The following is a 19677-nucleotide window of genomic DNA, read 5'->3' as shown; positions in this document are numbered from 1 at the left end:
TATATCTTAACCAAACTCGGCATTTATTAGTTTCACGATCGGACCACTATATCATATTCTTAGCTGCCATAGGAACGATCGGTCGAAAATTAAGTTGTTGTATGGAAAACATTTTGTCGTTTATGTCGTTTATTTCGCCACGCTGCTTTCATCTTTGGAAAGTCTTATATATCTGCCGTGGTTTTTGATTTTGTTTACCAAGAGATCATGACCAAACTCGGCATTAACTATTTCCCTGTGCTTCCTAGATACGGGCAAAGCACTATAGGCATTATAAGAAGGTTGGGTCTGCAAGGGAATTAAGCCTTCGGCATGTTGGTCGACTTTTAATTGATTCAAATCATCATATAAGTATAATCTGTATTTTTCGGTATGAGATATGTAGGAAATGGGAGAATTATTATTTATTATTTAGATTTATTATTTATAAATATTAATATAATAATAACCAATTTTTTTAGTATCGTCATAAATATAGCACAAGCGTTCTAGAGACATATATACAAGGAAACAAGGTGCCTTTCAGTTTCCTTTTTATGCTCGTGGTTCAATTTGTTACTATCGTAACGGAGCGTGCGATATACTTACGAAAGGCGTTGGTTGTCAAAATCGTGTTCCATTTCGTAACGGTTATTGGAATACACATATGGATGTTCTTTTTGGTGCCATATGTTACAGCGCACAGTTTCGGGGCTACCGCACCAACCGTCTTTTATCTTATCAAATGCCTTCATATGTTATTATCAGCCTATCAAATGCGTTGTGGCTACCCAAGGCGCATTTTGGGAAATGTATTTACAAAAAGTTTTTCAATGGTTAACTATGTAGCGTTTAAAGTGTAAGCAAATACGAAATGGATAAGACTTTCATATAATTTTTATTATATTAAAATAATACCGTTTTAGTTACATGGAAATACCATTTCTCTATATTCTTCGAACAATGCTGGATTGGTTATGCATTGATACCACACTTACAGTTATGGAATGGATTAAGATGGAAGATATTTTTCAATCTGTATTTATAGTGCGATGCTATAGGCAAATGGATGCAGATTTTCCAGTTTTACGGGGTGAGCCGAAGGCGTTTTATGCCAAATGCCTAATAGGTGGAACTATTATATTAATATTAATAGCACTCATATGGAGCCCGTTATTTCTATTTGCCCTTGTCGGAACAGTGGGCAAACCGAATGTTCCTCGCAGAGCTGATATAGCCGTTAAAATTGGACATTATGAACCTATTTATGTTTCTCAAAGTTATTCTGGTATACACCAGTTTACTGATGATAACTATAAAGAGCTGATTAAGAGCTTTAATTTCGATATATTTGCCACTGATCATATTATGATATATGATTCCGTGGATATTACCGCAGTTAAATTTGATGCCAACTCAGTGACATTATGGAATATGTCACCACCTGATAAGAAACGTTTGTTAAGCGACTTAAATACAGGTATAAAAAAATGCAACTCCAAAATGATATTTTTCATAATAAATTGTGGTTACAGGTAAAAAAATGGATATTCGAATAAGATTATCATTTAATTGCGGCGTTATGACTGATACAATACTATATGAAACGACATACTCCCTTACCAAGAATAGGGAATTGACTCGTGAAATGCTCATAAAAACGTTGTCTGATGAAAATAGTAATGAAAAAGTCGTTGTACCTGAAATATTACCAAAATTCATTACAGTTCAGAAAATGCAGGTGTATGCAAAATTTATCAAAGATTTCGATGGTGCGTATATATAATTTATATTTATTATTTAACTATGCTATGCACTATGCTACCCACTTAGTGTTTTTCTTAAACTAAAAACTACAAGCACAGCCGCTGAAATCTCCGCACTTAAGGCAGTGCACAATTTTAATACAGCCGTTTTTGGAATACATAAAATTACCAGATTCTTTGGATTCATTGCTTTTAGCGTAATGTGGACATTCTGCGATTGTGTTGTGATGAAACCTGTACAGGTAACAGCTAAAACACCCATGACTATTGACTACAAATTCATACCTGAGTTGTGTTCAGAATGGTAGCATTGAATACATTGCTTACAATCGGCTGTTTTGCTTCTGACCACATGTGTTCAGTCTGCCATTTCGGTCGGTTCTGTGGGTGTATTTTTATTTATTTTCTTAATTTCACGCTCGTTTTCTATGCCGTCTTGGATGTTTTTCCGTTGTCGTAAACAAAGCCATGCTGGCTATATGGTTGTCCGGAGACAAGTCGTTTCTGCCCACCACGTGCTCGGTGTACTCAACCATCCCGTACCTACAATGCTCTTAGTACATGTCGTCTTCATGCAGGTAAGCTTGCCACGTCGTTTCGAAATTCTTGCGCTTTAGCTCGTTTTCGATGGTTAGGAAACCTAAGAGTTGCTATGTGCGCATTTAAAATATTCTGGCTTCGATAACACGCATACTTTCATATTTTGTTTATAAATAGAACAGTTTAAGCGCTTATGTGCTTTGCAAAGTTGACAAGGAGACCCTACGTGCGGCCAGCCCTACGGCGCCACAAGACTAAGGATCGAGCCACAAAAGGCAGAGCTTCAACAGGCGAAGAAGAAAGTCCTTTTCAATAGCGTTTTACCACCCTGGTCTAAAGTCTGGGGCGAGGGAACCTGAAAGGCAATCCAACTCTGGGTCTTCTCTGAATTGTTAAAAAATAAGAGAGACAGACAACTGTATGGTTATTGGTTGTAGATTTGTTAATATCGATTGTGCGGACTGCGGGCCAGAGGTGGGACTACACCCAGAGAACCGATGAGCCAGTCGGCGCGGAACAAACCAAAGCGTGAAACGATCAGTTCCGTAACACTATTAGCATTACTCCATATATCCATATCCAGACGCGCATCTTTTTTGAATTCTATCAACAGCATTGCAATTGTTATTATATTGTAATTGGTGCTGTGCGTATGTGTTATTATTTAAATCCGTTTTTTCTACTGAGTGTCAATTGGTAGTGTGGTCTGATATGGGTTCGAGTCATATTAAAAGCTATATATATTTTTTTTAAATTAATTTTTACTACTGCTAAAGCAAACGAGCATGTAGTATTGGTAGAATACTTTCACGGTATAGGAATAGGTTTACGGTATCCTCAAGTCAGGAGCTCCCGGCTACAGCCTCATGCGTGTTATTTTTAAACCCTTGAAGATGTGATTACAATTTTGTCGTGAAATGTTTGACGCATAGAAGTAGACATCTCCAACAGTATAATACATATATACTCTTGATCAGTGTCGACAGTCGAGTCGATATAGTTATATCCGTCTTTTCGTCAGGCGGTCTATGTTCCTAGTCTCAGCCTAAAAGCTAATGTCATGATATTTTGTTAAAGTCACTCCCTCTGTTGCATGCAGTACATAGGTCGGAACTGTCTTGATTGGAAAGTTGGTTTTACTATGAACAGCTTTGTTGTTTATCCAGATATCTTAACCAAACGCGGCATTTATTACTTTTACTATGAGTCTCATTAACGTAAAGTAATTAATTCATAAACTTCATTCATTATACCCTGAACCCATTGAAAATGGGTAAGAAGGGTATTATGTAGGAAAAAATTCTAGTTGTATTTATTTTAAAGTGGTCGATTTTCTAGCTTTCCTAACATTGTTGTGGGTTATTGAATTGTTGACTTGACGTTTGGGGCCGAGTGCGTATGTCTAATTTGGTGCCTCACAATACAAATGCTCAAGTGGGCCTAGCATATGGATGACGTCTAAGTGGCTTCGGAGTTGGGGCTGCTAAAGTTATTGCGGAGGTTGGTATTAAAGGAAAATTGATTTTGAAAAATATCATGCCTATTGTTGTAGAATAGAAGAATAAATTATTAGTATGAAATAAATAGTTTTATTTGGAATTTTACAATTACGAAGCTGATTATTTCATAAACAGAATTTAAAATTGAAATGAATATGAAAATTAACCCACAATAGATTGAAATTACATGAATAATTACATTTATGGTTCACAGTACAGCTGGCTTGCTGACCATACATTTTCTTCATTCTATAGCTATTTAATTTTGACGAATTTAAAATGTTTCTGTTCTAAATAATTTTATTCATTTAATATAATATTTTGGTTTTCCTTTATATTCCATAATCCCATTGAAAAAGGGAAATGTATGTAACAGGCAGATGGAAACATCTCCGACCCCAACAAGTATGTATATTCTAGCCATGTCCCTCTGTTTATACTTCCTTCTGTCCATTTATCTGTCCGTCCACATGTCTAAGCGCAAGGATCTCAGAACTTATAATTACAGACTTAAAATTTCTGGAACAGGTTCTTCTAGTGCCCGCGCGGTACGAGTTTGTTTCCGATAATCGATTACCGTGTTTCCAAACAATCAATAGAAAACCATATTAAGTCTTGTAAGCTGAGGAGCTAGATTCACCATTTGCCCTCTCTCTCTCTCTGTCCATACACCTACCCCCTTTTTGTCAATGCCTAGCCACTTGGATTCATCTCCAATGTTGTTTTTATTGCCCATTAGACCCCGTACTCGAACCTGCCCCAGTTAACCAAACTGCTTCAGCACCGTCAGCTCCTCGACGCAAAGGTGGACCTGCGTCTAATCTGGCCCAGATTGTGAAGAACAATCGTGATTTTCAGGTTTTTTCGAACAATTTTATTTTGCATAGTAAGGATCGACCGACTCGAGGTGGTGGGAAATTAATTCCCGTTAAAGCCACCTTCCAGTTTAAACTGTTCTGTTTTAGTACGCATACTGAGATTGAGATTGTCTTAGTTGAGCTGTCTTTTCCTACACGGAATATCTATATTACGTGCTCTTATGTTCCTCTTACTTCTGATATTCAAGTTTATATGAAACATATTATTTGTATTAAAGATGTTTCTTCACATGTGCGAGATAATGAACTACTTATTTATGGTGGAGTGGGTGATTTTTATTTGCTGAATATCTCTTGGTCATTATTGTGTACTCAGTGCACTCAGCACAGCATGACTCTATAGATTGCGTGCTAGACCTTTCCTTGTTTCAAATAAATTCAATTTCCTATCATTTGAATAGATCTCTTGATCTGGTGTTTGTTATTGATTACCTTATTGCTTATGTGTAGAAGTCCCGTCCTCTATCCCTTCCTGAGATTCAATTCCAATCCGGTCGTTTCACATTCATCAGCTACCTATAAGCCCTGCAGATACATTCGCAAAGGACACTATTCCTTGCTTAATCAAGGTATTCATGAAATCAATTGGTCTTTTTTATAATACCAGATTGATTTGAATATTTTTATTTTTCGAGTATTCACTTGGCTAAATATTCTAAAGCCAAGTCGAACTTCTCAATGCTATAAAAATATCTTACATTTTACAAAAGGCAATTTGACCGAAACCCGAGAGAGGTAAATAATTTTGTAAACTTTAATCGTAAGCCTTCAAGTTTGCCATCTTCATTTTTTTCGGGATAGATAAAGCTTGCAATGATTCAGATTCTGCTAACCTCTTGGCTAATTTTTTCCTATCAACTTACTCTACCGTCTGTTCTAATACTTATTTTTACCCTTATACTATTTCTTCCTCTAGATCTATAACTCCTCCCATTACTTCTCCTTTTAACTATAAACTCTTTAAAATCTTCTTTTTCTCCTGGACCTGACAATATTCCTAGTTGTCTACTCAAGGACTGTAGTTCTTCCTTTCTTTATTCTTTGCAAAATCTTTATTTTCTATCCCTTGAATTGTCTTTCTATCTGTTTGGAAAGAATCGTATATCGTTCTTCTCAAAAGGAAAGGTGGAAAGTGTAATATACAAAATTACAAGGGCATTGCAAAACTGTCTGCTATTCCTAAACTATTTAAAACAATAATCACTTTGAATTTGCAGCATTTCTGCAAATCAGTTGTTTTTCCTGTTCAACATGGATTCGTAAAGAATCGGTCAACTACGACCAATCTGCTTGAGTTTACTTCCTTGGTAAATGATGCTTTCTTTTCGAAAATGCAAACTGATGTCATTTACACTGACTTCAGTAAGGCGTTTGACTCTGTGCACCATGACATTTTACTTTTTAAACTTGACCGAATAAGTTTCCCTCCGTCTCTTTTGCTTTGGATTAATTCTTATTTAAAAGGTAGGATTCAAAGAGTAATGCTTAGGCTGCCTACCTCTAAACAGGCTCACGTTACTTCTAGTGTTCCTCAAGGTAGTCATCTTGGACCCTTACTGTTTACTCTTATAAATGGTCTCCCCTTGGTTATATCACATGCCCAGGTACTTATATATGCGGATGCTGTGAAATTTATTCTATCATACACTTATCTCTCCCTTGTTCGTCCTATCTTTGAATACTGCTCTTGCATCTGGTCTCCGCAGTATAACAATAGCCAGGATCGTATTGTATCTTTTCAGAAGCAATTTCTGCTTTTTGCATTATGACCAGCAGACTGCTTCTTCTTATAGCCTCTGTCCACTGGTTTAAGAAATGTCACATTTTCAAATATCACATATTAGTGTTCCACCGGTTGTCGGTAACATGTGAGTGGCAAAAGTACCGCGTTTTAAAAAAAACAGCTGATTGAGTTTCTTTAATTTACATAGACGCCGGAAAATTCTTCTTCCAAAGCTCAAAATTTGCGGTCTCGAAGTATGGGCTCCATTTTAGGTACTCTTTTCGAGATTTTGCCATGTTTAAATTCTAAAAACTGTGGGACTATTTTAATATTAAATTTCTAATTTAGAGTTGCCGCTTGCCTTTATTAATATATCAGCTGTTGATGTTTATGATACTTTACCATTTTTCACAACATCGCAAAAAACACGGTGTTCGGGGCGAATTTACACATTTTTTAAAAATGTGCCACTTTTAAAAGATATGTGAAATGTGGTTTCTTATGGGAACACGCACAAACGTATTTCACACATTTGTCAAAAATGTGACATTTTATGAAATGTTTGAGAAATGTGTACAGTGGACAGAGGCTATTAATCTTCCGTCGTCAACCAACCGTAGACAATTCTCAGTCTTGTCTTCCTACATATGTTGATTGTTGGCGGTATAGATTCTCCTTGAGTGTTAGGGCGTCTTTAATTCTATGTTCCATCCAGACCAACCAGAAATTATCGCCCCTTATTCCTATCCACGTGCACAACAGACTACACAATGCACAATCCTTTTTGGGTGCTATGTAAAGATTAAAATAGTTTGCATCACGTTTTCTCTACCGAAGTTTCCCTATCCCGTAATAAAATCGTTTTTTCAGGATACCTCTGGGAAGTCACTGACTATTTTTATTTTCTTTCCTTTTGCCTATTTATTTTATTTTCTTAATTAATTAAGCTAGGTACGATTATTTTTAAATTGTACTAAGGAACACTATTTTCTCTACTATCGCCCTTCTTCTTTCTATAAGCTCTAATAGAGTCACTGACAAAATTTGCTGTGAAAAGGGGCACAGCTGGCCGGACTAGCATGTAAAACTCCTCCATCGGACGGTGATGTTATTAGTAAATTGTGTACTCCAGCGAGGCTTTATATTGAATATTGTATTATAGTGAAGAGGCACTCGTGTTGTCGATGTATAAATATAAAAAATATAAAAAAGTAACTTATTCTGTTCTGTTCTATTGTATTCTTTTGTAAAGTAGCTTCTCAGTCTTACCCAGGTCCACTCTACAAAAAATTTGTTGTTTGCCGAGACGCGAAGCTGAAAAGGGTATCAAAGGGATAACTCCGCCACAGAGTGGTTATTAATACTGTTGATGAAAAGGGTATCCGCTGGGATCGCTGTGCTGCTGTAAGGTTAGAGTCGGCCTGCGTGATGGCTGCTGCTTGGGTCGCTCCGGCGCAAACGAAAGCCTGAAAATGCACAATACCGCACAGATAACACGCAAACACAGTTTTACTCTGCATATATCCACTTTAATTTGTTCTTTTGTTTTCTTCAGCCTTCTTAGCCCTGCTGCACTGTCAATTCTTGATCGTTCCTACCTAACCTGGCAACTCGCGGTCCCTAAATTCGGGCCTTCGTAGGCTTGGCGGTTCCAAAGTTGTCATGCACTTTTCGCCGTGCGGTGAAAGCTCTCTCTATGCTTAACCATGCGTTACCGTCACTTACGCAAAAATGATTTCGGCTTATGCGAGGAAGCCAACCGTCTGGCTCGACGACTACTCGGTCGCATGCTTTAGGCGGTAGCCTCCCGTCCGTGGTGCGGACCTTCCAACCTGCCGGTGGGAAAACGTCTTCGGGGATCACCGGTCGGCACTCCTCAGTGTCGCTTTCCGCCAGTGCTGCGACGTCCTCGAAGCCGGGGTCCCACCCCCGGACCCCTTCGGTATCGTTATCAGTGTCCTTGGTATGAGTGGCTGCGGCGATTTGCACCACTCCCCGTTGCGGGGTCTGGGCACGAGTGGTGGCGGCGAATCGTGCCCCTCCAGGTCGTCACGAGGCCTTGGCACAAGTGAGTGCGGCGAATCGCGCCACCACCTAGTCGATGGCTTTCGGTGACGGTGGCAGGATGAGCCTCCTGACTCATAGCTGAGCACCCATTGCCACAGGTTGTCACTTCTATCACTCTGCCACTCCCACCCAAGATCAAAGTCTTTGTCGCGCTTCATTTTATCTATGGGCATATGAAGCGTTATAAAGCGTCTACTGAACTCCTCTTTTTCTTTTCTTTAGATTTCTTTCTTCTCTTTAGATTTGGCGTTCTCGACAGCATAGTACGGATACTCTGCGGGCTTCTTGGCGAGTCTCTTCAGCATACACGTGGGCCATCCACATGGGTGCTGCTCCTCCGCGACCTGACGACATGCCTCCAATGGCTGTCGGGACAGTGCGTCGGCTACCACGTTGAACTTCCCCTGTCGCTACTGCACCTCGAACTGGAACTGCTGCAACTTTAAGGCCCATCGAACTATACTTCCAAATAGACGCCCTATGGAGTAAAGCAATTTAAGTGAAATGTGGTCGGTAATAACGCCGAGCCTGTACCCCTCCGGAAAACATCTCAACTTTCGGATTGACCAAACTATAGCCAGACATTCCTTCTCCGTGGCTGAGCCTGCGCTCTGCCTTTCCTACTGACATAAGCGAGTAGAGCTCCTCCTCGTCGATGGTCTGTGGCAGAACGGCGCCGAGACCGTAATCGCTTGCATCCGTTTGCAGCACGATATTTATGCTGAAATTCGGGCAGGCGAGGATCGGCGCGGTAGTGGGTTGCTCCTTAAGTTGCTCCAGTGCATCCTGCTGTTCCACGCCCCACGACCATTGCATTCCCTTCTTCAAGAGAGCGGTCATCGGCCGCGCCACCGACGCAATATTGGGGACGAACGTCGGTACCACGTTACCATCCCATGGTACTGACGCAGCTCCTTGCAGTTCGATGGGGCAGCCAGCCACTGGATCGCAAGCACCTTTGAGGGGTCCGTCCGTATTCCTTCGCCGTCCACTACGTGTCCTAAATAACCAGCTCCTTCCGGAAGAAACGGCAGTATTCCATGTTATGCTTTAGGTTCGCTTCCCTCAGTCGTCGGAGGGCACGCTTATCGTGCGCCCCGCTAGACTAACTCCCGCGTGCAGCATCCGCGCGACGTCTGATCCTGACCCGTCCGCCAGCCGTATCCTCGTTTTAACTTTTCTAATTTCCACTGCCTTCACTACCTTCGCCACGCAGGCACCACTGATGAACGATCGGGTGGCGACAGCGTAGTCCTTCCTCGTCGACACGACCCCCATCGACACGCAAAACATCTCCGTTTCCATCGCTATTTTTTAATTTATATTTATTCTGCTTTATTTCATTTAATTATACCCTGAATCCATTAAAAATGGGTATAAGGGTATATTGTATTTGTGCAAAATCCAAATGTATGTAACAGGCAGAAGGAAGCATCTCCGACCCCATAAAGTATATATATTCTTGATCAGCATCAATAGCCGAGTCGATCTAGCCATGTTCGTCTGTCTGTCCGTCCGTCCGTCCGTATGTATGAAGGCAAGGATCTCAGAACATATAAGAGCTATAGACTTAAAATTTTAGATGTAGGTGCTCCTAGTGCCTGCGGAGATCGAGTTTGTTTCCGATAATCGATAGCTTACTCCGTTTTCAAGCAATCGATAAAAATCGATGTCGATATCCATTTTTTTGGGCAATTTTGGTAAATAATAAGAGCTAGAGTCCCCAAACTTGACGTATAACATCGAAAATAGAATATATATATGCACTTGATGTTGGAAGATAGAATTTATTTATTTTATATTTCTTTTCACTTATTTCATTTAATTTTATTTCCAATTTTAATTTGGCCACCACAATTGGCCACCCAAAAAAATAAGTTGCACCTTAGGTTGACCACCCTAAAAATTGACTCTGCGACCGGCCTCGACCCACGTTACCTTTTCGCTACACGCATCCACTTTTTGACCGTGGTTCTATGTTACTGCACCGTGGTCACTTACACTCAATTGGTAATTAGTCATTATAAGCTATCATTAATTGTTGTTATATTTTGCACCCGGGGTTACAAGAAAAAATATACACGCTGTTGCTGTTGCTCACTTTGTCTTAAATCTTCACCATTTTTTTTTTGTCCCCACAGCTTAGTTTGTTCGCACAAAAAAATATTACTCGTCACAACTGCTCCAATGTTCCTATTGACCCGAATTCAGTTTATTGTTCTCTTCGCCTACGCAGCTGTCCCGTTGACGTGCTCTCTGCTGACTCTCGACTTATGCGTGTCTGCCTGCAAGTGTGCGTTGGCTGCTGACACCCGTGTAGGGCTTTCTACGCTTATTTTTCCTATGCCGCGGGCAGCTTACTTCTCACTTGCCACGTTAGTGCCACGCTCCTTCACGGCCCTTCACGCTCCTTTACACCTAGGGTCTCTGCTCGGGCGCCACTTGTAAAGTAGCTCCTTGGCCGGGGTGATGACTCAGTCTTACCCAGGCCCACTTTACAAGAAATTTGCGAAGCTGTAAATAGGGGTATCAAGCCGTATTGATAACTCCGCCACAGAGTGTTTATTAATTCTGTTGGGGAAACGGAGAGTCACTGGGATCGCTCCGCTGCGGTAAGGTTTGAGTCGGCCTGCGTGATGGGTGCTGCTTGGGAAAGCCTGAAATGCACAACTTCTGCACAAATAACACGCAAACACAGTTTTACCAAAGACAATTCAAACACTAAGATGAGTAACGCCCATACATTTGAATGCGATGCAAAATTTCTGGCCTGGCCTTTCATCTGGCCCTTGAGGCTTCGTACGGCATGCCTACCGACTGGTTGTTGGTTCTTCAAATACCAGACAACGAATGCCGAAGTCGCGGCTTGCTGATGCTGACACGAGCTACGAAGTTAGTTGCCGGATGCTGCTTTGCGTCGCTTCGTTTTCGAAGTACATTGAGCGAAAAATTTTAGAACATACGATCGACGCAATGTGCTTGCGCTTTATCCATGAAATGTATGCTCGAGAAAAGTTCCTGTCTCAACCAATAGCGTACGTGCACCTTTGGTTGTATGCGTGAATTATACTTGCATAAGAACTTTAAAGTATGTAAGTTATCACCCAGCCCGCAAGGCAATTCTTATTCAATAAGAATCAATCATAAACAACATTTCAGTATAAGTCGCTATCCCAATTACTTAGCCCTTTCAGACTTATTAGACCCGTTACAATCACTACGTCCACGTAACGCACAGCCGCAACTCTGCTAACATAAATATACAGATTCCCAGCTCTAAAATAAACATAACAGCGCAACCACTTAACATAAAGATTCATATTCTCATGCGCAATTCATAACGTAAACTAAAGACCCAGTCTCTAGAACGCAATTGCTAACGTAAACATGACTCAAAGCGTCTAGCTTACACAAGCCACTCCCGCGAGCTTGTAAACTTTAAGGAAAGACGCTTTATCATAACCATAGCTGACTTGCAGCATAAGTTCACAATTGTACTTTAGTTCTAATCATGGATTCAAATAAATCGGAAGCCTTCAGCCTCCCACTTAAAAATATATTTTTTTTTAATTAGTAGCCACTAATCGATTAATTGGCGCCTAACGTGGTGCTCGCGATTATAAGCACAAAATAAGGATAATTAAAAGAAACAAAATCCTTAGTGATTCGCGAGTGAGCCAAAGTGCCGATTTACCAGTCCAAGATTGCCTCAAAAGAGCATCAAAAATTTTTTAAGAACGAAAATATCGAGTGCCTCTAAAAGAAACATTAAAAATTTCCGACGAACGGAAATATCCTGCTTCTGAAAACTTAAAGAGTAGTGAAAATACCCTGAGCTGGAAATATTAATTGTTCTCAAGAATTAAAAGTGAAATCACATTCCCGTTCAAGTTAAATGAAAACATTCCAAAAAATTAATCGATCAAAGAAGTGAAACGAATATTTTCGCCAACAACATCTTTTCACCAATCAAAAACTTTTAGCCAAATAAAAAAAATCACGTCAACCTGAGACCCCCATAAAAGAGGACCCTAAAACCCAGAAGGAAGGAAGGAAGATTGAACGACATATATATAATCACCCATAAAGAAAGACCTTTTACGTGAGCCATCATCATTTACTTTAAAAAAAAAAAAAAAATGTTTCACTTAAGTAATGAGAGTTTAAATTTGTGTACGCATTTGTTAGAATAATAAGTGTTATAGGCTGGATAACCATATAGAAAGTTTAATTGAAGATTTTCAAAATTTAAAAAAGGCTAACAATAATAACTTGACAGCTGATTTGGCAGCTCAGTTGATTGCGACTCAGACCAGAGCGCTTCAAGAGCAAATTGCAGAATTGAAGTTACACATCACTCTCTCATCTAATAATGAACAAGAATATAAGATTACTGAAATAAATGACCTTATTCGTTGTGATAAATCTTTTGATGTTATTAAGTCCATACCAGAATTCTCAGGCAGCTATAATGCATATGTTAGTTGGCGCGAAGTACGTAGGTGCTTTAACAATATCAAGAAATAAAATAACAGGTAAAGCTAATGATACCTTGACTAATCACGGTACCGTTCTTAATTTTGAAGCTATACTTGCAAGGTTGGATTTCGACTACAGTGATAGACGACCAATCTACATAATAGAACAGGAGTTAAGTATTTTACGACAAGGTAACTTATCCGTTCTCGTAAAACAAAACTATTATGACGTATGGTGACAAAGCCGACATCATTACGGAAATGAACAAGATAAACAGAGACAACGCTGTAAGAATTTTCATCACAGGTCTTAACGGTTCTTTTTCAGAAGTTTTGTTCTCCCTTAAACTTAAAAATTTGCCTAATGCTTTGGCAAAAGCTCAGGAACTGGAAGCGAATTACCAAAGGGCTAACTTCGCTTACCACCATTTCGCAAATACCCATCAACGTAACAATCTAAACCCAGTGCATAACAATCAGCAAAAGAAAGCTGAATCCCCAAAACAACCTAATAAAAGATATGACAATCACTTAAGGTTCAATCAAGTTCCGCAAAATCAAATTTTTGCACAAAGCAACAAGACTCCTCAACCTCCACCGGAGCCCATGGATGTAGACAAATCCATACAACTACAGAATATACCTTATCCGTATCCCCAAAATCGAAATTCGGCTCAATCAAAGAAACGGGAATACGCTCCCCCTTCGGTTCAGCAACCTAACAAACTCATGCGTATCAATAACCTCGAGGAAGACCATTTTTTAGAAGAAGAGGGGGAGAAATCCCCTACATTTTCAGAATAGACAAAAAATAAATAAAATTTTCAAAATATTAATTGACACCGGTGGCACCGGTGGGTGAGGGTAAAGAGGGTATATACGATAACGCAGAAGAATTAGTTAAAAAAAAAAAAATTAACTGTAAATGGCTAACTCATTTTCATAACATAAACTTATTTGGCAAATGCCACAGATTTTATGAAATTAATAATCTAGACGCAGATCTATTAGTCGGTTATAATCTACTGAAGGAGATTAAGGCAGTAATCGACTTGTCAAAGGGAACTTTATTTTATAATAACAAAAAGGAAAATATTAATTTTACAAAACATGTCCAAGAAACGGTTGGCCATTTAAAAAGTTCAGACGAAGCCTATAACGTTGCTTCATATTTGAACTACCAAAGTGGAGAATGTAAATCATTTTCTTTATTTAATGGATCCTCGTATCGAAAAAACTAAAGTTGACGATATTCTTAATGAAGGAAAGCTAAAGAAATTAAAACTCAAAAAGAGCAGACGTCGAAAGATGTCGGTATCCTCTACAACAAGTTTTTCTTTATGCTAAATAAATCATTCCATTAATGAAATGGATCATTTGAATTTCCTTGAGCAACAAGTCGTTCAACAAATAGAAACAAAGCATTCTCAGATTCAAACATGTCTCCCTTTTAGAACAGATATTAGAGGAGAGATAAGAACATTATACGAAAATGCAATTTATAGTAAACAATGTCCTTATCCTCATTCAGCTAACAATTTTGTTAGTCAGGAAATAAACAGGATGTTAAATGAAAATATAATAAGGCCCAGCAGAAGTCCTTATAATGCCCCCGTATGGGTAGTAGGGAAAAAAGGTTTTAATGAAGATGGAACGCCTAGGAATCGATTGGTAATAGATTTTAAGAAACTGAATAACGATACAATCCCCGATAGGTATCCAATGCCTGATCCTTCAGTCATTCTATCCAACCTAGGCAAAGCCAAAATGTTTTCGACAATTGACTTAGAATCGGGATTTCATCAGATTCTAATGAAAGAAGAAGACATCGAAAAAACAGCTTGTTCCATTAACAATGGAAAATATGAATTTCTTCGTTTGCCATTTGGGCTTGCGAACTCGCCAAGCATCTTTCAGAGAGCAATGGACAATATATTACATGAAAAAATCGGAAAAACTCGTCACATTTATATGGACGACATAATAGTTTTTTCAAATACCCCGGAACAACATTTTGATGATTTACAAGAAATCATTGAAATTCTTTTTAAAGCAAACATGAAAATATCCTTGAAAAATCAAAATTCTTTAGAAAAGAAAAAGAATTTTTAGGATACATAGTATCATACAATATCATTAAAACTGATCCGAAATAAATAGAATCAATCATGAAATACCCTTCTCCTAATAATTTAAGGGAATCACGAGGTTTTCTTGGCTTAATAGGCTACTACAGAAAGTTTGTAAAAACTACGCGACTATAGCAAACCCACTCACTAAATTGTTACAGGGACATGAAGGTATGGTTTCAAAACATATGCCCAAAAAAACAGAAATATCTCTAGACGAAGAAGCAATCTCTGCATTTGAAAACTTAAAATCACACTTGATTGAAAACATCGAACTAACTCATTCAGATTATACAAAAAAGTTCGTCCTCACCACAGACGCTTCCGACATCGCCATAGGCGCCGTCCTTTCACAGGAAAACAAACCAATCACCTTTGTTTCAAAAACCTTAATTAAAACAGAAAGAAATTACGCCACAAATGAAAGGGAACTATACGCCATTGTATGGGCATTAAAAAACCTTAGGAACTACCTGTATGGTGTTACAAATTTAGAAATCCAAACAGACCATCAACCACTTTCTTTTGCGGTTTCTGCACGAAACCCTAACTCAAAAATGAAAAGATGGCATGCTTTCATAGAAGAATTTTCCCCTAAAATATTTTACAAACCAGAAAGTAATCTCGTGTCCGAAACCATTGAACCAATTTAAACTACAATTACTTTTTTCTAAAAACAACATAACAATTCACGAAAAATATGAAGTTTTCAACAAAACAAGACATATTATAGAATACGACATAGTACACAATTTAATAATCATACTTAAAGAATTTCTTCAACCAAACCTGACTACAGGAGTTCATTGCAGTCTCGAAGATTTATACGAAATCCAAAACTCATTAAAAACACTTTTAACAACAAATTTTTATTTACTAAAAAGTTTGTCCTAGACATCGAAAACAAAATTGACCAAGAAATTATAATAGAAGAAACACGAGCATCGTGCTCATAGAGGCTTGGACAAAAAATCTTAAGCAAATTCTCAAACACTATTATTGGCCAACACTATATAAAACCCTTAAGCAACACAGACGCTACTGCGAAATTTGTAATAAAAATATATATAACAGAAACCCTAATCAAATTCCTATTTCTTGAGCCCCTATTCCGGAGAGAGAAGGTGAACAATTACATATTGACATTTTTTGTGCTCAAAAATTAACATTCTTGACATGCCTAGACGCATATTCTAAATTTTTAGTGATTAAGGAAATCAATGACAAATCAGATATGGCAAACAAAGTTTTGGAACTTATCCAAACTTTTCCTTTCGCTAAATCCATAATGATGGACAACGAACCTACGTTTTCCTCGACACAATTCAAATCGTCAAGGTCTCGTTCAGGTATAGCGATTTATCATGCAGTATTCAAGAAGAATACAATATAATGGATCATTCCGAAGTCGTATACCGAGCAGTTAAAGAGTATAACATCACAATTCAATCGACAACTCAACATAAACCATGTGACATATTATTTAACAAAATAGAACACCCAAAATTGTTAGAAAAATTAAATTCAGCCCAAGCCAAAATGTTAGAGTACCATAACAAAAAGAGGTCACCAAAAAATTACCAAGTAGGTGAAATAATTTATGAGAAAAAACATGGCGAACGAAACAAACTGCAACCTAGATTTAAAAAACAGGTAGTTAAAGAAGACCTAGGAAATAAAGTCAAAATAAGCAAATTATTCACAAGGACAATATCAAATTCTAATCTATTTTATTGTTTTTTAATGTATTTTTAGAATGCACATTTTATGTATCTTATCTGTTTTACTGCCGTTTTGCGGTGCAGACATTATTAATTATTCAAATGATGACTATGTCCTACTTGAGGATACAGATAATCTTTTTTTTACGAAGCATACGGAGAAGTTTTTCACGTTACTAATCTAAGTTTTTATAACGATATTTTTGAAAAAGAAATAATTTTTTTTTTAAAACAAAAACAATACAATTGATTGGGAAGTAACCTTGGAATTGAATTTAATCAAAACACTCCTTTCTGAACTTACACCTCACAAAATTGCCAAACGTACTATCAATGAACTAGGCACAATTTTTATGGATCACAGGAACACCAGAGCATAATGACTTATTAACTATCCAAACTAAAATCAATGAACTTGTTCAAAACAATAATAAGCAAAATCAAATCAATTCTGCAATTTTCAAAGAAGTCACTAAAATCACAAATCTTTTAAGAGATATTAAATTTAATCAGGAATTATTTATGAAAAAATATCGACTTAAGTTGTTATCACTTGACATACAAAATCTGCTGGATACTATCACATTTTCCAAAGCCAGAATATTGAATCCAAAAATCCTAAATAAACAAGACATGATAAATATATTTAATCACGAAACACTCAATATCACTCTAATCGATCTTTTAGACATTTCCTCTTTTTCGATCGTTTCATACCAAGGTTTAATTATAGTTTTTATAAAATACCCTACAATTAATTACTATTGTAAGTTATACCACTCTAAAGCCATATCCCAAACAGATGGACAATTTTTCATTAACGACAAAATTGCTAAATGTAATAACACGTTTTATCTCATTGATAACTTTAGAAGAGAAATGTATAATAGTTTTGCTCACATTAATTTTTAACCAAACTTTTTTGTAAATCTCCTTAATAAAAAATTTACAAATTGTATAAAATTATCCGAAAAAAATAAACCAATAGAATTTATAACAGACTGCGCTATTTTAGTATCAGGCACAAACTGTATTAACAAAACCTGCCTTACAGGCATCTACCTTGTTACATTTAAAACCATAGTAACCATAAACAGTGTTACCTACACCAATGTAAAAGAAAAATATTCTTAATTATGTTAAACACAATAAATTCACAAACTACTTAGTTAGTGAATATCAAGTTACCAATAATAGTGAACTTCAACTAGAATATACAAATATACTATCACAAATTGTTATAAAATTAGAAAGTAATCATTCAAAAATAACCTTTTTATTATTTATACTAATTTTTATTTTTACTATGGTAAAGCTTCTTAAACGCTGCCCTTTAATAAATCTAAATCCCCTCAAAACACTGAAATTGAAATCGTCAAGTAATCAAAAGTACCATAACACTCAAACTATAGAAACAGAGCTTGACATAATAAACCAATTAAACGAACAAATTGAATCTTTAAAAAGAAATCATTAAGAATCGGGGACGATTCTTTTTAAGAAAGGGAGGAGTTATTACCCAGCCCGCAAGGCAATTCTTATTGCCATCATAAACAACATTTCAGTATAAGTCGCTATCCCAATTACTTAGCCCTTTCAGACTTATTAGACCCGTTACAATCACTACGTCCACTTAACGCACAGCCGCAACTCTGCTAACATAAATATACAGATTCCCAGCTCAAAATAAACATAACAGCGCAACCACTTAACATAAAGATTCATATTCTCATGCGCAATTCATAACGTAAACTAAAAAGACCCAGTCTCTAGAACGCAATTGCTAACGTAAACATGACTCAAAGCGTCTAGCTTACACAAGCCACTCCCGCGAGCTTTTAAACTTTAAGGAAAGACGCTTTATCATAACCATAGCTGACTTGCAGCATAAGTTCACAATTGTACTTTAGTTCTAATCTTGGATTCAAATAAATCGGAAGCCTTCAGCCTCCCACTTAAAAATATACTTTTTTTCCAATTAGTAGCCACTTATCGGTTAATTTGTATGCATGTGTTGTTATTCACTGCTCTGGCTTTAGCTGGCAAGGAATTAATTTTGTTAGTTTTCTAGCGAAGATCCTGACCTATCCCAAATTTGTGTTGATATATGAATGCATTTTGTGTACTGAGGTTGGCTCCGCAGAAAATATGTATTTCTAAGTCGATGCAAATACTTACATAATTTCTTTAAATTAAATTAATATTCTTATTATTCTCCAATTAAGAAATAAAAAGAGTGCTAAAAAATACAATTACATTTCAAGTCGACTCGAAGGTCATAGTTAGCTATGACCCCCGATTTTGCATCGGTAGCTAATTCGAGCGACGACTTTATTCATAAAAATAAAAAAAATAAAAATTAATTAAATGTATTTGTCTGGTTACGCAGCCAAAACAACTGGAGCGACCTCGCAACTGATAAGAGCAGCATATTAATTTTATCTTATAATACTCGCTCTGCAAAGCAAGTGCCTAAATTTCGCTCTAAAGAACTCATGTACATAGAGCTGCCGCTCTTCGCTGTAACGATCGTTTTATTGCCCTAGCTTTACTTATGCGAAGGCCTCGATGCTGCGCATCGAGTTAGTTAAGTCAGTTCGCTTCATGCATTTGGTACGCATCGGCCACTTGCATTACTCAAAATTATAACTAATAATTGTCTCTTCGCTAAAATTGGCACGTACTTATTCGGGTTCGCTTGCCTATATGTAAACTATTGTTCTTAAATAATAAGCATAGGCCAATTCGGGTCTGCCTGCTTCTCGTAACTTTAAGAAATATAAAACAATTTTGAACACAAAAAATTAATAGTTAATTATTTCTATTTGTGAAAGCTATTGAAAAAGCTCAATAGCGCAACATTTGGTGACCCCGACGTGATTTTTATTTTTGTTGTT

General features: G+C 37.4%; 1 protein-coding gene across 1 annotated transcript in view; it reads left to right on the top strand.

The window, feature by feature from the left end:
- The first annotated feature begins 461 nt into the window (after positions 1-461).
- Positions 462-19677, top strand: part of LOC116650092 (piezo-type mechanosensitive ion channel component-like) — a 160435-nt gene continuing 141219 nt past the window's right edge. The window contains exons 1-4 of the mRNA XM_070207550.1: positions 462-838; positions 906-1072; positions 1136-1459; positions 1515-1751. Coding sequence (XP_070063651.1) covers positions 537-838; positions 906-1072; positions 1136-1459; positions 1515-1751 — 1030 coding nt within the window. The 5' untranslated portion in view covers positions 462-536. The remainder of the gene's footprint in view (positions 839-905; positions 1073-1135; positions 1460-1514; positions 1752-19677) is intronic.

The sequence above is a fragment of the Drosophila virilis genome, chromosome 2 (assembly GCF_030788295.1).
Source record: "Drosophila virilis strain 15010-1051.87 chromosome 2, Dvir_AGI_RSII-ME, whole genome shotgun sequence".
Taxonomy (NCBI): domain Eukaryota; kingdom Metazoa; phylum Arthropoda; class Insecta; order Diptera; family Drosophilidae; genus Drosophila; species Drosophila virilis.
This window is presented reverse-complemented; position numbering and strand designations above follow the sequence as displayed.